Source organism: Cricetulus griseus, chromosome 3, assembly GCF_003668045.3.
Source record: "Cricetulus griseus strain 17A/GY chromosome 3, alternate assembly CriGri-PICRH-1.0, whole genome shotgun sequence".
NCBI classification, from domain to species: Eukaryota; Metazoa; Chordata; class Mammalia; order Rodentia; family Cricetidae; genus Cricetulus; species Cricetulus griseus.
Genome location: NC_048596.1, coordinates 98,853,717 through 98,869,513, shown reverse-complemented (window position 1 = coordinate 98,869,513; position 15,797 = coordinate 98,853,717). Strand labels below are relative to the sequence as shown.

General features: G+C 49.8%; 1 protein-coding gene across 2 annotated transcripts; it reads right to left on the bottom strand.

The window, feature by feature from the left end:
- Window positions 1-495: 495 nt before the first annotated feature.
- Window positions 496-15,024, bottom strand: Plekhb1 (pleckstrin homology domain containing B1). Of its 2 annotated transcripts, XM_027407793.2 has the most exons (8): window positions 14,882-15,024; window positions 13,502-13,577; window positions 11,906-12,058; window positions 11,249-11,351; window positions 10,067-10,106; window positions 6,499-6,603; window positions 2,219-2,318; window positions 496-1,695 (listed from the first exon to the last, which is right to left on the bottom strand). In XM_027407793.2, the coding sequence occupies exons 2-8, from the start codon at window positions 13,536-13,538 to the stop codon at window positions 1,559-1,561; spliced, it is 675 nt and encodes a 224-aa protein (XP_027263594.1). In that variant the 5' UTR covers window positions 13,539-13,577; window positions 14,882-15,024; the 3' UTR covers window positions 496-1,558. The 2 variants fall into 2 exon arrangements, with proteins under 2 accessions (XP_027263594.1, XP_027263595.1); XM_027407794.2 differs by lacking the exon at window positions 6,499-6,603.
- Between the last annotated feature and the right edge of the window lie 773 nt (window positions 15,025-15,797).

Here is a 15,797-nt window from a genome sequence, read left to right as displayed (position 1 = left end):
CTCTAGCCAGCAGGTTTCTATAAGAACAATTAATTGGCTCTACTTTAGGTGGGGAAGATACTGTGGAAAGGCAGAGGCAAGAGCATCCCTGACGTTTACTGGCCAGTCAGTTTAGCCAAACAGAGAGATGTCAAAAACAAGGTGAAGGTTGATAAAGACACTCTGGCTTTGACCTCTGGCATGCATGTGTGCACACATACACAAATATTCTAACATCAGAGCAGTGCCAGCTCTGGATTATCTGACAGCTCAGGGCATAGAACAAAGACCCTGGCATAGCCTCTCCTTTTGAGTCTTCAGAGGTGGCCAACTTCCATCTGCCCTGTCAAGGGGTAGGGAAAGAAAGGTCTAGAAATGAGTTGTTCCAAATTGTTCAGCTCACATGCTGTCACCGATTCCATCCAACTTCATAATGCACTCTATCAGTAAATGGTGGGTCACAGAGATGTCCTGAGGAAACAGATCCCCCTGGAGGAACAAAACAACCAGAGCCAGTTTTGGAGTCAGTCATGTCTTTATTAGTGTCTGCAGCTGAGCCAATGGAGCCCTCCCTCATCTACAGGGAACTTTAGTGGGCACTCTAGCCACTGGACCAGAGACGTTAGCTTTTCTATTGGCAGCTGGGACAGGGTAATGGAAGAGTCTGGAACAGGATCTAATGGAGAAATTGCTTGCCACCTACAGGCAGGCACATGAGCGGTTCCCCAGGCTGGAGCCAAGGTGGGTTAGGCCCATAGCAAAGGAAGAGAAAAAGCCTCAGATGATAACAGTCACTGCAATAAAGCTGAGCTCCTGGGATCAGAAAGGCATTTCCTAATGGAAGCAGCTTCCTAAGGCTGGAGTCCCAAGGAGCTCACCTGATCCACAGCAAGGAAACCCAGGGATTGGTTAACTCAACTATCAGAGAAGCTAGTAGTGGGAAGAAGGTGCCAGTCTTCCATGTATGGAGTAAGGATATGTGCTGGTACTGGCAAAACAGACAACATATTCATTATAGTTGAAATCACAAAGCTTCCCTCCATAAAAAGCGCCCATCATCTTTATCCAGCAAGCTCCATAGCCTGGAGGACACCATAGTCCAAAGCCTGCCTGAACACCAAACCAACTGTATTCTTTGATTCTTTGGACGTGTAAGAATGTTCTCTGCTCATTCTTGCTGCCAACAGCACCCAGACTGCCTGCCTTGTTTTTTGCCCCCACGTATCCTTCTCAGACTGATAACTGTAACTTTGCTTTTTACTTGTGGTCGCCATCCCTCAGATACTTGGAACCAAATGAAGTCATGTTTGCTGTATCTAGAAGAAATACATCTGTACATGATTTATGGGGGTGCCTGGCAATAGGTGGGAGGATTTTAGCCAAGTCTGCCTGAAATGTTAGCTTCCTCTGAGAGGGAAGGAGGCTAAGTGGTGGGAGGGATGGGCTAGGCTTAGAGAGCTTAATGGAGAGGAAAGGGTCAAAACGAGGCAGGGTTTAAATGGGTAGGTAGCAGAAGGTAGACCAGGAAGAAAAGAGTCTTGCGTTCTACGTGCACATCCAGAGGTCAGAGCCCCAGGGCTCAGAACCAGCAAGGTGACCACATGAGTGAGCCTAGAGCAGCACCTGTGGCAGCCCCAGCAAGCATGCCCATAGCCAACGGGGCGCCTGCGCTGTAGCAGGGGTCCTCTCTCACTATCACGTGTGTCACACCAGGGCCTGTAACGAGAACCAGAGGGTCAGGGTCAGCCCCTGTGGCCCTAATCCAAACCCACGTTAAGGTATGAACTCATTCTGCTCCCCAGAGAAACTGAGACTTTGAGACCTGCCACCACATCCTACAGGTCATACATATGCCACTGATACTTAGTGACTATGGTGCTGGGACTATGCTACAAGATCCCTGGGTGCCGGGGGAACCTATGCAGTATATCTGGGGACCGACATTGGTAACAAAGTTTTTAGGACTAGGAAGGAGGTTATTGCCATTCCTGAAATAGCCACCTGGGGTCGCCAGCAGTACAGGAATGTCATTGCTGGGCTGTCTGGCTGAGTGGGGAGGGCACCGGGAGCTGGGAGATCAGAACAGGAGTAGGGATGGCTGTTTTGAATCTTGGGATCCAGAGGGTACTACTAGTGGGATTTGGAAAATGTGTGTACCTAAAAGGTCAAAGCTTAGTCTTCACTGATAGGTCATGGACAAGGTATGGTATAGGATTGTGGCAGGCACAGGGGTGCTTACCTGCATAAGGCGGCCCATAGTAGCTGCGGACATATGTGGCCTCGTGCGCGTTGGGGGGCACCACTTCATAGTAGTCCTGATACGGGCTGTAGACGCGTACCTGGGAAGTCCAGTCAGGTCAAATGCCCAGGAACATCCTGGTCTGGGTTTGGTCCTGACCCCTTCATTCTCCTGTGGCTACCTTCCTCCCCTGGTACCAGGAAGCTGATGGGAAAAGGTGCTGCCTCCCCATAGAGTCCATAGCCCTTCTCTAAAACTCCAACCTTTACATCCAGCTCCCAGTAAAGCCACTTCACCCTCCTTGGTCTCCTACACTGCACAGATTTTCCATGGCTCCCAAATTCCCATTATAGGCCTAAACTACAGTTCTGTCACTTGGAGAAACCTAGCCAACTACTCTCCTAGCCACAAGAAGAGAGAACTATAGTCAAGCCCTAGGCATGGATTAAAGGAGGACTGGGGCAATGGAAAGGAAGAGCGGGGAAGAAAATTGAAATAACTGTCATCAAGCATCTACTACAGAGTGGGTCCCAATGGAGGTGCTGGACTGTGTTACTACCTTTGACCCTTAAAGGACTCAGTACGGTGGGCTGAGGCACAGAGGGGGTGGGGGTGTTGCTCTCCCTTTCAGGGTCTACCAACCTCCCAGAGTCTAGCTCAAAAGTCACCCACTCCAGGAAGCCCTCCTGGTCTCAGAAGTCATGTTTGCTGTATCCAGAAGAAATATCTTTATGTTCCTGGGTTCTCTGTGACTGGATGGTCTCCTCCTTACCCTTTGTCTTAACCTTTCTGCCTACTCCCCAAATGTGTGCCACTTAGGGGCAAGTCCCTCAACTTATGTCACCAGCAGGGGATCCTGCATGACAGGAGCCAGTAAATACATGCATGATTAACAGTAAATGCCGATCCAAAACTGCCACTTTACTCATGGGGTGTGGCAGACCTGGAGGGTCCACACCAGAATGGCCCAACTCTGTTTAGAAGTTCCAGCCTGTGGTGGTGGTGATGGCGCACACCTCCCAGCACTCGGGAGGCAGAAACAGATGGATCTCTGAGAGTTTGAGGCCAGCCTGGTCTACACATCTAGTTCTAGGATAGCCAAGGAAAGAAACCCTGTCTCAAAAAAAAAAAACAAAAAACAAACAAAAACAAAAAAACGCTGAGATAGCTCAGTGGTTAAGAGCATTGACTGCTCTTCCAGAGGTCCTGAGTTCAGTTCCCAGCAATCACATGGTGGCTCACAACCATCTATAATGAGATCTGGTGCCCTCTTTTGACCTGCAGGCATACATGCAGGCAGAACACTGTATACATAATAAACAAAATCTTATATATAAAAAAAAAAGGTTTGTATGTATTCAACTTTACTGACACAAATGGATTGTGCTCCATCTCACAGCCCTGTTCTTTGTAAATGCCAGCACCATGCAGCGCACCTTAAGGGGTTCCTCCTTTCTACCCTTTTGTATATGTGGAGGTGTATGTGTGTGTGCAGAAGTCAGAGGTTGATGCAATGTGTCTTTCTTAATCACTTTCCACTTTATTGTTGAGATAGTTTCTCACTAAACCTGGAACTTGATGGTTCACCCTCACTGCCAGGCCAGCCAGCCCCCAGCATGCATGCTCCTGTCTCTACCTCCCCAGCACTGAGATTGTAGAGAACACCGCTGTTTTCACATGGGTTCTGGTGTCTAACTGGGGTCCTTATGCTTTCATGGCAAGAATCTTCCATTTTTAGACAGGATTTCATGCAGTCTAGCTTGGCCTTGAACTCACTCTATAGATGAGGATGACATTGAACTCCTGATCTTCCTGCCTCTACCTCTCAAGTGCTGGGGTTACAGGAATGTACCACTAAGCCTGGCTCTAGAACCTTTGCTCTTTGGGGGCAGTGAGTGAGTGATACTCAGCCCAGGCTGCCTTTGAACTCACAACCTTCCTGCTTCAGTTCCTGGGTGCTAGGATTATAGGCACATACCACCAAACCCAGCATTTTCTTTTTTGTGATGTTGGGGTTTGAGCCCAAGGCCTTATGCGAGTTGGGCAGGCATGTACCACTGAGCTGCATCTCCATCTCCTGGTGCTCTTGGCTTTGCACACTAGCCTTTCACAAGGCCATCAGGTTTTAGGATTTTATCTTCTCAGTGTGCTCTTTGACAACCTATTGGCCAGTGCCGAGAGAGAGTAAGCCCTTGGATTTAGCTACTTCGACACTAGAGTGATCTTGTTAGGGAGGGATATTTTTTAAAGGAATGGTTGGGGATAAGTCAGACTGGAGAAGACTGAAGAATCCTTGTGGAGAGCAGGGAATCAACATTACTACATGAACCTGCCCTGAAGCGGCAGTGAGCTGGCCTCTGTGAGGCTCTGGAGTGGGTGGAAAATACAACCTCATGTCTCTCCAGGGCTCCTGTCCCTCCAGCTCTGGGAGGCCCAGAAGAAAACTCAGAGCACCTGGCAACCGGCTGGTCACCCCAGGGACCTCCTGGAGAATAGAAGCCCTCAGGCTTCTCCCAGGGCCCAGCCCCTCCTGTGGGTGAAAACAGTGCTGTCCAATCAGTGAGTTACATGTAAATAACATTCTGGCCTCGTCTGAAACTGTTGTATTCGTAGGTTTATGGTCTTTCAATCCCATTTTTAGGCATTGCCACTTGAAGTCCCAGGCCTCTCTGTGATGAACTAAGTAACAATGATCAAGCTAAGTAACTCTCAGAGCATATTTCTCATTAATCTTGGGAGACTCCAGCAAAACTATATCTACTGACCAAGTCCTTCTGGGCTCAGTTGTTGCTCTTGCCACAACCACCAGAAGCCTCACCCCTTACGAAATACTGGGGATCAACACAGCACCTCACTCATGCTAAGCATGTACTCCACCACTGAGACCCAAACCCAACCCCAGAAGTTAGTCTTGAACATGCAGATTTCCATGTTGAATGTTAAAAACAGTGCTTGCCTAGCATGTTTGAAGCTCCAAGCTCAATCCCCAGCACCACAGAAATATTTGTATGTATATAAATACACTACAGTTCCTAGGCCCCACCCCACTTAGGAGGTTACAGCATGCAGAGAATACCAACATGTGTTGCTGTCATGTAAGTCCCTAAGCAATTCCAAAACAGCATCAATGAGCAAGAAAAGACTTTGTAATTGATCACATAGTAAGACCACAAGCTCCCATGTCCACTCACATAGCACTAGACCAGGTGCTATGCTGAGCCCTAGGGACAAAGAAAGAGTTGAGGCCCAGAACCTGTGTGCTGGCTGACTGGACTTGGAATCACCTGGGACACAGACCTCTGAGTGTGTCTGTGCTGTATTTCCAGAGATTTAACTAAGGAGGAGAGAACCTCTCCTGAATGGGGCAATACCACCCTATGGCATGGGTTGGAGTTCCAGACTAAATAAAAAGGGGAAATGAAAAAGCCAGCTGGACACCGGCATTCCTCTCTCTGTGGCTACAAGTGAGCAAGCAGTCCCATATTCCTACCGCCACACCCCCCTACACACACACACAGGAGTGTACCCTCAAACTATAAACTTGCTTCTTGTGAGTTATTTGCTCACAGTGATAAGAAAAGTAACTACTATGTCCTGATTCCAAGAAACACCTAGGGCAAGGACAGGCCCAAACTAAGTCCTTTTCTTTCCTTTCTCATTCAGTGACCTATTTGTGCCAGTTCCTTATGAAGGGGGTACGAACAGACTGTTCTCATCACTGAGCACTGACTGAGCACATGCTGAATACTCAGCCCTGTACTGGACTTCACTGAGCACAGCCAATGCGTCCTGGCCCTTGCCTTGGAGGAAGTTCCCATTTCAGTGGTTCTAAGCAGACAGGAATAAAGTAACTTTTGGGCCAGGCAGAATGAAGCCAGTGCTAAGAATCAGTGACAGTGGACTATGTCCTGAGTGACAGTGCCTGTAGCTCTGGGAAATCCTCACTGAGGAGGTGGCAGCCTTTGAGTTAGTTCTTTAAGGTGAGCATCCGCTGGCCAGGTGAACAAAGAAGCTAAGGGTTTGGGCAGCATAGGACAGCATGGGTATCGGCAGGAGAAGTGAGAACTACAGCAGCTGCAGCAGAGGGCAGAGCAAGCACAGGAGTGAGGAGATGTGGCAAGCAAGTCTGGGAGGATACATGGGCCTTGAAAGCCAGCTGTGGTCCAGTGAGGAAAGGAGAGCCATTGATGTCTGTGAACAGGGAAAGGACAAGACGGGTGGCTTTGGAGGCTCATCCTGATGGCCAGAAAGGAGGCAGGAAGGGTTGAGCTTGCACTTACCCAGATCCGCCTCTCAACCTTACAGGGCTTCCAGGAGAGGGTCGTACACCTGACCTTAGGGCAAACCCGACGACTCCTGGGTGGGACGGTGGCTCCAGCTGGGGCCTGCTCCAGCCACAGAAACCCAACAAGGGAGAGGGAGGGAGATATCAGATGCCCTTTACACCTTAAGAGACTAGGAGATGTTACCAGGTCCCTACCAGAGTCCTGTGCCAGCTGTTCATGTGCTCGCAGAAGGTCAGAGGTGGGGAGAGGGGTGTCAATTAGGAAGGAGCAATGGTCTCCTTCTGGCTCCCCCACCTTGGTTTCATGCACATGGGGATCCCAGTCTCTTTACCCCACAATTCAGCCTCATCTGTGACTATATCCCCACGAGCCTTCTCCCAGATTGGGGGGCACATAGAGGTACAAAGCACAGGTCACTCCTGCATAGGCTCAGGGAAAGAGAAGCCCACAGACACAGATGTGAACATATAGACAGACAAAAACACAAGCACCAGCCCCAGTAAAAGCCAGAGCCCCAAGGGATGTGTATCTGGGGAGCAAAAAGAGGGAACATGGAGGGCCAGGCAGAGGTCAGGGGTCAGTACAACAGGCAGGTAGACAGACAGAGAGAGAGCATGGCGGGCCAGGCAGAGGTCAGAGGTCAGTAGGGCAGGCAGAGGGGGAGCAAGACAGCTTCATAGAGTCACAGAGTGCAGAACGGTCAGCCCTCACCTCCTTCCTGCTGTCTTCAGTGTCACTGGCTGGCCCTACTGGGGGGGGGGGTCTTTGGAGCTCAGAGGATGGTTAGCCAACCTGGCTCCTCCCCCTGATGATCCTTGGTCCTTATTTCTAGCTTCCTATAAATCACCTTCCACCTGAAAACTCAAGGTGGCCCCCGATGTCTGACTTCAGCCCTTTCTGCTAATGCCCCCAATTGGTCTGATAGCCTTAGAAAAATGCTATTCCTCCAACTAGACTTTGAGATCCTTCATAACCTGACCCAGAGGTCATCTCTCCAATGTCACTCCCTCCATGGTAAGCCTTCCAACCAGGCCATTCTCCAGCCCTTGGATGCACACGTTTGCAAACACGCACACATCCACCTTCCCTGCCTCTGCTCACATAGCTACCAATGCCAGCTTCTCACTAAGAACACTAGCCAAGTCTCCAGTGAAGGTTCCTCCAATGCCTTAAGATTGTAAAACTCTGAACGAGCCATCTCCCCTTTCTAAACCTCAGCTTCCCCATCTGTAAGGTGGGGCTAATAAACCAACTGCCACCACCCCCAGCCCTTGTTAGAGGATGAAATGACATAACCATGCCAGGTGCTTAGCAGAGTGTCTGGCCCTCAAGCAGGTGGGTATACTCAAGAGGGTTTCTAACTGTCTGTCTTCTCTGCTACTTCCCAGTGGACACTCTCCAGGCGAGAAAAAGTCTCAGCTGTGCCACAGGCAGAAGCAACAAGCATAGATTCTGGAGTCTGGCAGGTGGGGGCCCACGCTAGGCCTCAGGCCATGCTTCAAACCCTCACCTTAGTGACCAATGGTTGGTCACCAAGCAGTCTCCCCTGCATCTCCTAAATACCTGTGCTCCTCAGCCTGTCAGCCAGCAAGGCTTAATCCAGACCTGCAGCCTCTTATAGGGAGACTGGCCCCAGCTCCTAACTGGTCCCGGGTATTCCTCTCACTCCCTCCCTACCAGCCGGGATTTTTGTGCTTGTTTTTGAGACACGGTCTGGCTCTCTGGTCCAGACTGACCCAAAGCTTGGAGTTGTCCTGTCTCTGCCTCCCGAGTGCTAGGATCACAAATACACACTGTCATACCAACTCCAGGATGGCTTTTTGAAAATAAAAGGCTGGAACTGCAGAGAAGGCTCAGTTAATAAAGTGCTTGCCTTGCAAACACAAGAGCCTGACTTCCACCTCCAGCATACCTGTGAAAAGCAGGCATGTGGCATGTGCCTAATCCCAGAAAAACATAGGAGGATCCCTGGGGCTTGTTGGCCAGCCACCCTAAACTGGTGATCTCCAGGTCCCAGTGAGCAGCCCTGTCACAAAAAATAAGGTAATGGCTGAGCCAGAGCCAGATGGGGGTGGCACACACTTTTAACCCCAGAACTCAGGAGGCAAAGACAGGTGAATATCTGTGAGTTCAAGGCCAGCCTGGTCTAAAGAGGGAGTTCCAGGACAGACAGGGCTGTTACACAGAGGAAACCATGCCTCCGAAAAGCAAACACCAAAAAAAGTAAAAAAAAAAAACAAAACAAAAAAGTGATGGCTGTTGAAGACCACCACCCAAGGTTGACCACTGGCCTTCACACACCTGTGCGCCTACCCACAAATACACAGGCACACCATACATATAAATAAATTATTAAAAGATTTTAAAAGGCATTTCTGATCAGGTCTTTCCATTCTTTCCTTTTGCTTAAAGACTGTCAATGGCTTGTTGGTGCTCTTAGCAGACACCAGGATTCTTAGAGCAAGGCATGGCAGTTTATGCCTGTACTTCCAGCACTTGGAAAGCTGAAGGAGGAGGGGCATGCAAATTTGAGGCCAGTCTGGGCTGCATGATGAGTTCAAGGCCAGCCTGAGATTCAAAATGATACTCAAAGTAAAAAGTAAAATAATCAATACAATATTATTAGCACAAGGCACAGGCCTGAACCCCCAGCTTTCCTTCCCCACCACCCCTAACCCTGTTCCATGGGCTTCAGCCACCTTGATATCTTAACCCCATCAGGCCTCTGCACATACTGGTCCCTCTTACCTGGAAAGCTGTTTCCTTCACCATAGCCCCACCTTTTACCCAATTTATGTTTATCCTTCAAGTCTCAGCTTCAAGTGAACTCATACTTGGATCAGACCACCAAAAGGGTCACATACTGCATGCCTCTGCCAGAGCAGTGGCTGATATCAAAATGGAAAAATTAATTAATTCGTTGTCTTATATCTTACTCCTTCTAGGCTGAATGCAGGAGGGGAAAGCCTACATCCTTTGGTTTACTTCCTATCCCTGGCCCTTGGCATGGTACCCGACTCACACTAAGAACCCAATACATATCTGTTGTGAGGACGAATGAGCCTTAGTCTTTTTTTTGTTTGTTTTTTGTTTGTTTTCTTTTTTTGTGACAAGGTTCTCTGTGGCTTTGGAGGCTGTCCTAGAACTAGCTCTTGTAGACCAGGCTAGTCTGGAACTCACAGAGATCTGCCTGCCTCTGCCCCCCGAGTGCTGGGACTAAAGGCGTGTGCTACCACTGCCCAGCATGAGCCTTAGTCTTAACCATGTGGAGGGAGAACAATAATCCAGCCTCACAGGACTGTTCTGAGTGGCATCATGACTGACATATGCACCCTCTTTTCTAACTTCCCTGCAACCCTCCAGTAAGTCTTCATAGAGGCTTCTCTCCCTCCCTCCTGGGAGCACCTGCAGACTCCTCTCTTCTCCACAGGGGACTCCAGGGGACTGAGTCTGCATGAATCTCTCCATTCTAGACTGAACTAATAGGCAGAGACCGAGTCTGAGTCACCCATGATTCCATGGCATGTGGGGCAAAAGGGAGGGGAAAAGAGTGGAGACTCACCGGGGTAGAATTTGCCTCCATCAGTGCTGTCTTCCATGCTCTGCAAAGCAAAACCCACCAGGTCATCAGGAAAGATTTGCAGGGGAGGGGCTCCCTCCCTGTCGAAGCTCATCCCCAACCCAGTCAGTCCCAAGCCCCCCACATCTGCCAGCTCTCAGGCAGACAAAAGCAACTAGTCACATGAATAGACCCTGAGGGAAGCTAATAACTCGTGGTGGTGGTTGGGTTTGACTCTTGTTTGGTTTTTGTTGTTTCTGCTTTTATGAGACAGGGTTTCTCTGTGTAGTCCTGGCTGTCCTGGAACTCTCCCTGTAGACCACGCTGACCTCATACTCAGAGATCTGCCTGCCTCTGCCTACTGAGTGCTGGGATTACAGGTGTGCACCATCACCACCCAGTAAGCCAATAACTCTTGGTCCAGCCTCTTCCCCTCAGTTATCCCAGTTGAAGTTGGGGGTGTCTCTTAGGTGCCTTCTGAGTCTTGCATTTCTGAGTGATGCTCTGCCACAACCCACCTCCACATTCCCACTTGTACAGCTTCCCAGAGCCATGACCAGGAATGCCCAGTGGATACAGGACAATTGGGCCTTTGTTGGTTGCCATGGCATCTGGTTGGGGTGGACAAGGCAGCTCTATGCTATCTGCCTAGATCTTGGCGGCCCCAACACCCACACACCCATCTCTTTCCTCCTTCTCCAGGGCAGAGGCCCAGCTGCTCAGGCCGGGGGTAGGAAGGGAAAGAATGTAAGGGAATAGATGGCACTGAGGACTTTGCCCTCAGCCTCCTAGGAGAGGCTTCATCTAATATGGGGGTGCCAGATTAGACACTGCCAGTTGCTTCTGACAGCAGGTCTAGGCCAACCCCTCAGTTCAGAGTCCTACCACCAGGGCACCTCTTACAAGGTCTGTTGAGATGTCATGGGGTATGCCTGCTCCTTTCAATAGGCCTGGGTGAGGGAATTACTTCACAGGCTGCCAAATATCTGATTCCAAATGTCCAGAGACCCAGCACCTGAGGCGGGTCTGCATCCATCCCTGAGTTCTCTGTGTATGCACCAATCACCAGTAGTTCTACCATTGTCCTCTGCTCAGCCTGTATGACAAAACCTTGCTAACTGGTCTTAATCCCCTCTGTGGTTGCACCCTAATATCCCACTCTACACATCCCATGAATCTACTCACATAGCATCATCCCGGGTCTCTGCACACAGATGCAGGCGGGAACCCTCCCGTAGGTTCACTGTCAGCAGGCCGTCTCGGCTCCTGCCCTCTGGGGGCTGCACATCTGAAAGAAAACACACATACATGAGGATTCCAGAAACATAGACCCTAGTGGCCCCTACTCCAGGAAACCACACCCAATGGTAGGGATTGGCATCTTGGGGTCCTGTTTGCTGGTCATTGCCAACCTCTGATCCCATATACTTTCCTGGGAGTCTGCTATATCCTTGAAACCCTTTCAACCTTTACATATTACTGGCTCATCTCTCAGTTACTGTATTACACTATGGCTTCAGTCTTGGTCGAAGCATTAGATTCACTGTGGGACTCTAGGCCAGTTACATCACTTCTCTGAGCTTCCTTATTTCATCTTCATCCACTCTCAAGTACCTGCAGGTATTTTATCTGGACTCACCTCTGGGGTGTAGCACAGGGTAGGAACTCAACCAAGGACCAGTCCTTAACTCATAGCCAACTGACCTACAGCTGGCAAAGGCCCAAAAGTGTGTGGGAGAGCTCTCTGAAAGCAACCAAGAGCCTTCCAATTGCAGTTCTCAGACACACATGGAAAAGACCCTGACCATGGCAGAGTTCCATCAAAGAAGTGCTTCTGCTCACCGTGACACTCTTGGCCAACCTTTATGTCTCGAACATTGAAGTGGATAAGCACACGGTCCTCCTCGTCCTGGGCCGTCTCATCGTGGTAGTAACCCAGCGTGCCATCCAACCACAGAGCAAACCAATTCCTCTTCCAGCGGCGGAGGATGGAGCCTGTGGGATATTCCAGACCCACCAGGGAAGCTGAGCCCTGATCCTGCTAGGGGCAAGAGCCCCATATGGGCTCCCCAAATCCCCTCAGCTCTGTCTGCCATTACTATCACTTCTTTCTTGTCTATCTTTTTTACATTTCTCATCCCTGCCAGCCACTGGCCTGACACACAGCAGAGGCTCAATAGAAGTGCTGAACTAAGCCTGGCATTGGTGGCGCACACCTTTAATCCCAGCACTCGGGAGGCAGAGGCAGGTGGATCTCTGTGAGTTCGAAGCCATCCTGGTCTACAGAGCAAGTTCCAGGTCAGGCTCCAAAGCAATACAGAGAAACCCTGTCTCAGAAAAAAGTGCTGAGCTGTGACTGGGCACTCATACCAACTTGTAGGAGCTTCTAAAGGCAAAGACCTCTCCCTACCGGAAGCCTCTATCTCATCTCTTATCTCTGGTTTGAGTGACAGTCATTTGTCTCTGCCTCTTACACCACACTGGGCATCTGCATTGGTGACATGAAGTCCTAAACCCCAGCAGGACTGGTGTCTGCCAAATGAACTGAGAATGGACAGGGGCAAGGAACATGGGGACCCCTGGTTCAAAGGTCTCCAAGACAGCTCTTGTTCAGTTTACAGAATTGGTTGGATGACTGGGGGGCAGGAAGACTAGGGTCATTGTGACTCTAAACATTTTACGGCTGAAATGGTAATAGGATGTGCAAAACATTAGAGGGCTTCTTAACCAGGTGTGGAGTTCCAGCACTTGAAGGCTGAAGGGAATTCAAAGCTAGTCTGGACTACTGAGAAAGACCCATCTCAGAGAAAATAAATAAAATTAGGCATAACAGTACATGCCTGTAAGCCCAACACTCAGGTGGTAGAGACAGGAGTTAAAGGTTATATTTGGCCACATGTTGAGTTTAGGACTAACTAGAGCTACACGGAACTTTGTATTCCCCCAATGCCTCACAACCCACCCACCCCCAAAAGAAAGAGGGCTTCTTGGAGCTAAAGTTCTGAAAAAGAGATGTATCTCACTTTGCTCTGGGCCATGGTCTGTGTCCTGTCTGGGTTGGGGGGCTATGGACACATAGGCATTAAACTTAGTCTGTGTACCTCAAAAGATACACAGTTTAGAGTCTAGGATCGGTACGGAATGGGGAAGGGAGGCGGGAACCCTGACAGGTGGAAACAGTTGTATTGTAAGTTAGTGTGGGAAGTGAGAAAGGAGCCTCTGACCCAGCTTAGTGCTCCAGGGGCAGAGGGGGATCCTCAAAGGAGGGGAATCTAGCCGGCCTAAAAGAGCGAAGTCTAGCTACACAGCCAGAAATGGGAAGAGGCCCCATAGGGAGAAAGTGATATGTTCGCTGTGATATGTACAACACACTCTTCCCTCCTCCCCGCCCCAGAATCAGGTGCAAAGCAGACAAGGGCTTGACCCAGAATCACTCACTCTGTCTCCACAGCCAGCCGCCCCTCACCAGGGCCATTTCTTCAAAAGGGCTTTCCAGGGTGGAGTCGGGTGGGACCTGTCAGAGGAGTCAGGACACACAGACCTCACAATTCAAAGCAACTCCTGAGAAAGAAGCCCCCAGCCCTGTCCTCCCTAGGGAGCCACCCTGGAACCATGCCAGGCTGTGCGTTAGTAAACAAACATAGGCCAGGCACCCTCTGCCCATCCCCCAAGGCTCTGCTCCTGCAGAGAATGGGCACACTGTCCCACTGGGGTCAGCAGGCAGCCACCCAATAGGACAGGGTGGGGGTGGGGATGGGATCCAGGCCAGGGTCAATTCCAGAACCTTAGCAAGTCCCTGCTCCATGCTCCTCTGGCTTGGATGAGGAAGGTAAAGATGGGAGTAAGGAATTCTTAAAGCTCATACAATGTTAGGAAAACAGGATTTGGAAATGGGACCAGCACAAAATATCAGAATCAAGGCAATGAATTTCCATGACAGGAAGAGCCTCTTTCACATTGGAAACCCACAGGGGCCGTTTTTTTAAAGGACAAAAAATAACAGCTGTGCCATTGAGCACTGTGTGCTTGGTACACTTATCTGCCTTCACCCATTACCGCACTTCAGCTTCCCAAGCATCCTTGCCATCATTCCTATTTTAGAGACAGAGAAACTGGGGCTTGGAGATGTCCAACCTACATAGAACCCCTTGATTCCAAAGCAGTGGTGCCAGAATCCACCCCCAGCCACCTCAGCATCTCTCCAGGAACTTTTAAAAGACACAATGACAGTCGGGTGTAACAGCATAACCTTTAATCCTAGCACTCGGTGGGCAGAGGCAGGCCGAGCTCTGTGAATTGTAGGCTAACCTGGTCTACATAATGAGTTCCAGGACAGCCAGACTTACACAGTGAGACTCTGTCTCAAACAACCAAAACCAAAACAACAACAACAAAAATAAAAATAAACACCACACAATGTGCAGGATCAGACCAGCTCAGAATCATAACTGGGGGGAGCACTGCTAGTCTTTAAAGACCCCCCCTTAGATAATTCCAAAAGGCAGCCACTGCAAACCTCCCCAGACAGCCCTGTTAAGTAGAGACCTTTACAGGTGGTAGAACTGAGGTGGGAGGGGCAAGTGACATACATCCCTGTAGGTGATGGAGTCCAGGTGTCTTCTCTTATTTACAAGCAGGCACCCCTGCCCTTCCCCCACCTGCTCACACCTGTTGCTGCGCAACTAGGGCTGGCACACCTGGAGTGGAAGCCTTGGCCTCTTGTGTTTCTCCTCTGGCTCATTCCCCTCTCCAAGCTCTGACACAGATCTTACAGAGTCAGGTGCACACACCCTCTCAAGTTCCCCTGGATGCACCCACCTGTCCACACCTGCTGCCACAAACGCCGCCTGCTAGTGGATGAAGCTGCTCCCCCAGCCAGTGGCACCTGTGCTTTGTGTACCCCAGAGAGCTTGAGGTATTGCACTCCCCAGGCTGTGCCTGGGGCCTGACTGCCCCCAGGCCCCGCCCTCCAGACCCAACTGACTCCCAGGGAGGGGGCGTGGTGTGGAGAAATTCAATGACTGAGACATGCTGGGATTTGTAGTCTGCAGTCCTATGCCGGGCAGAAGCAGCCTGGAGTAGCAGTCCTCTGCTGATCCCAGAAGGGGTAAAAGGCTGCACATATACTTTTATTTTCTTCCTCTCTCTCTTTCTCTCTCTTTTTTTTCTGTTTTGAAACAAGGATCTGCCTATATTTCCAGGGCTGCCCTTCAAATGATCAGCCTGAGCAGCTGGGATTACAGGTGTGTACCACACCCAACTTATTTTTCTATTAAGACATTTAGTTGTCCAGTTATTTTTCTTTCATAAAATACTTTTGCCCTTTTGGTACTAAGATGTATTCCAGAATGTGCTAAGTACTAATCTACACTCCATCCTTGACATAAAATACTTTCTCTTCTTAAGTAAATGTATGGATAGCTGGGCAGTGGTGGTGCATGCCTTTAGTCCCAGAACTTGGGAGGCAGAGGCAAGAGGATCTCTGAGTATGAGGCCAGCCTAGACAATAGAATGAGTTTCAGGATAGCCAAAGTAAACAAACAAACCTCAGTCAGTAAAGTGCCTACCAAACATGCACAAGGAACTGAGTTCAGATGGCCAGAACCCGCATCTTAAAGCCGGTATGGCAGTCCTGGTGAGAAAGAGACAGATGGACCCTGGGGCTCACAGGCCTTCCAGCCTCTCCTGACTATAACTCCCAAGCCACCTTGTCTCATAAAGCAAGGTGGATGGC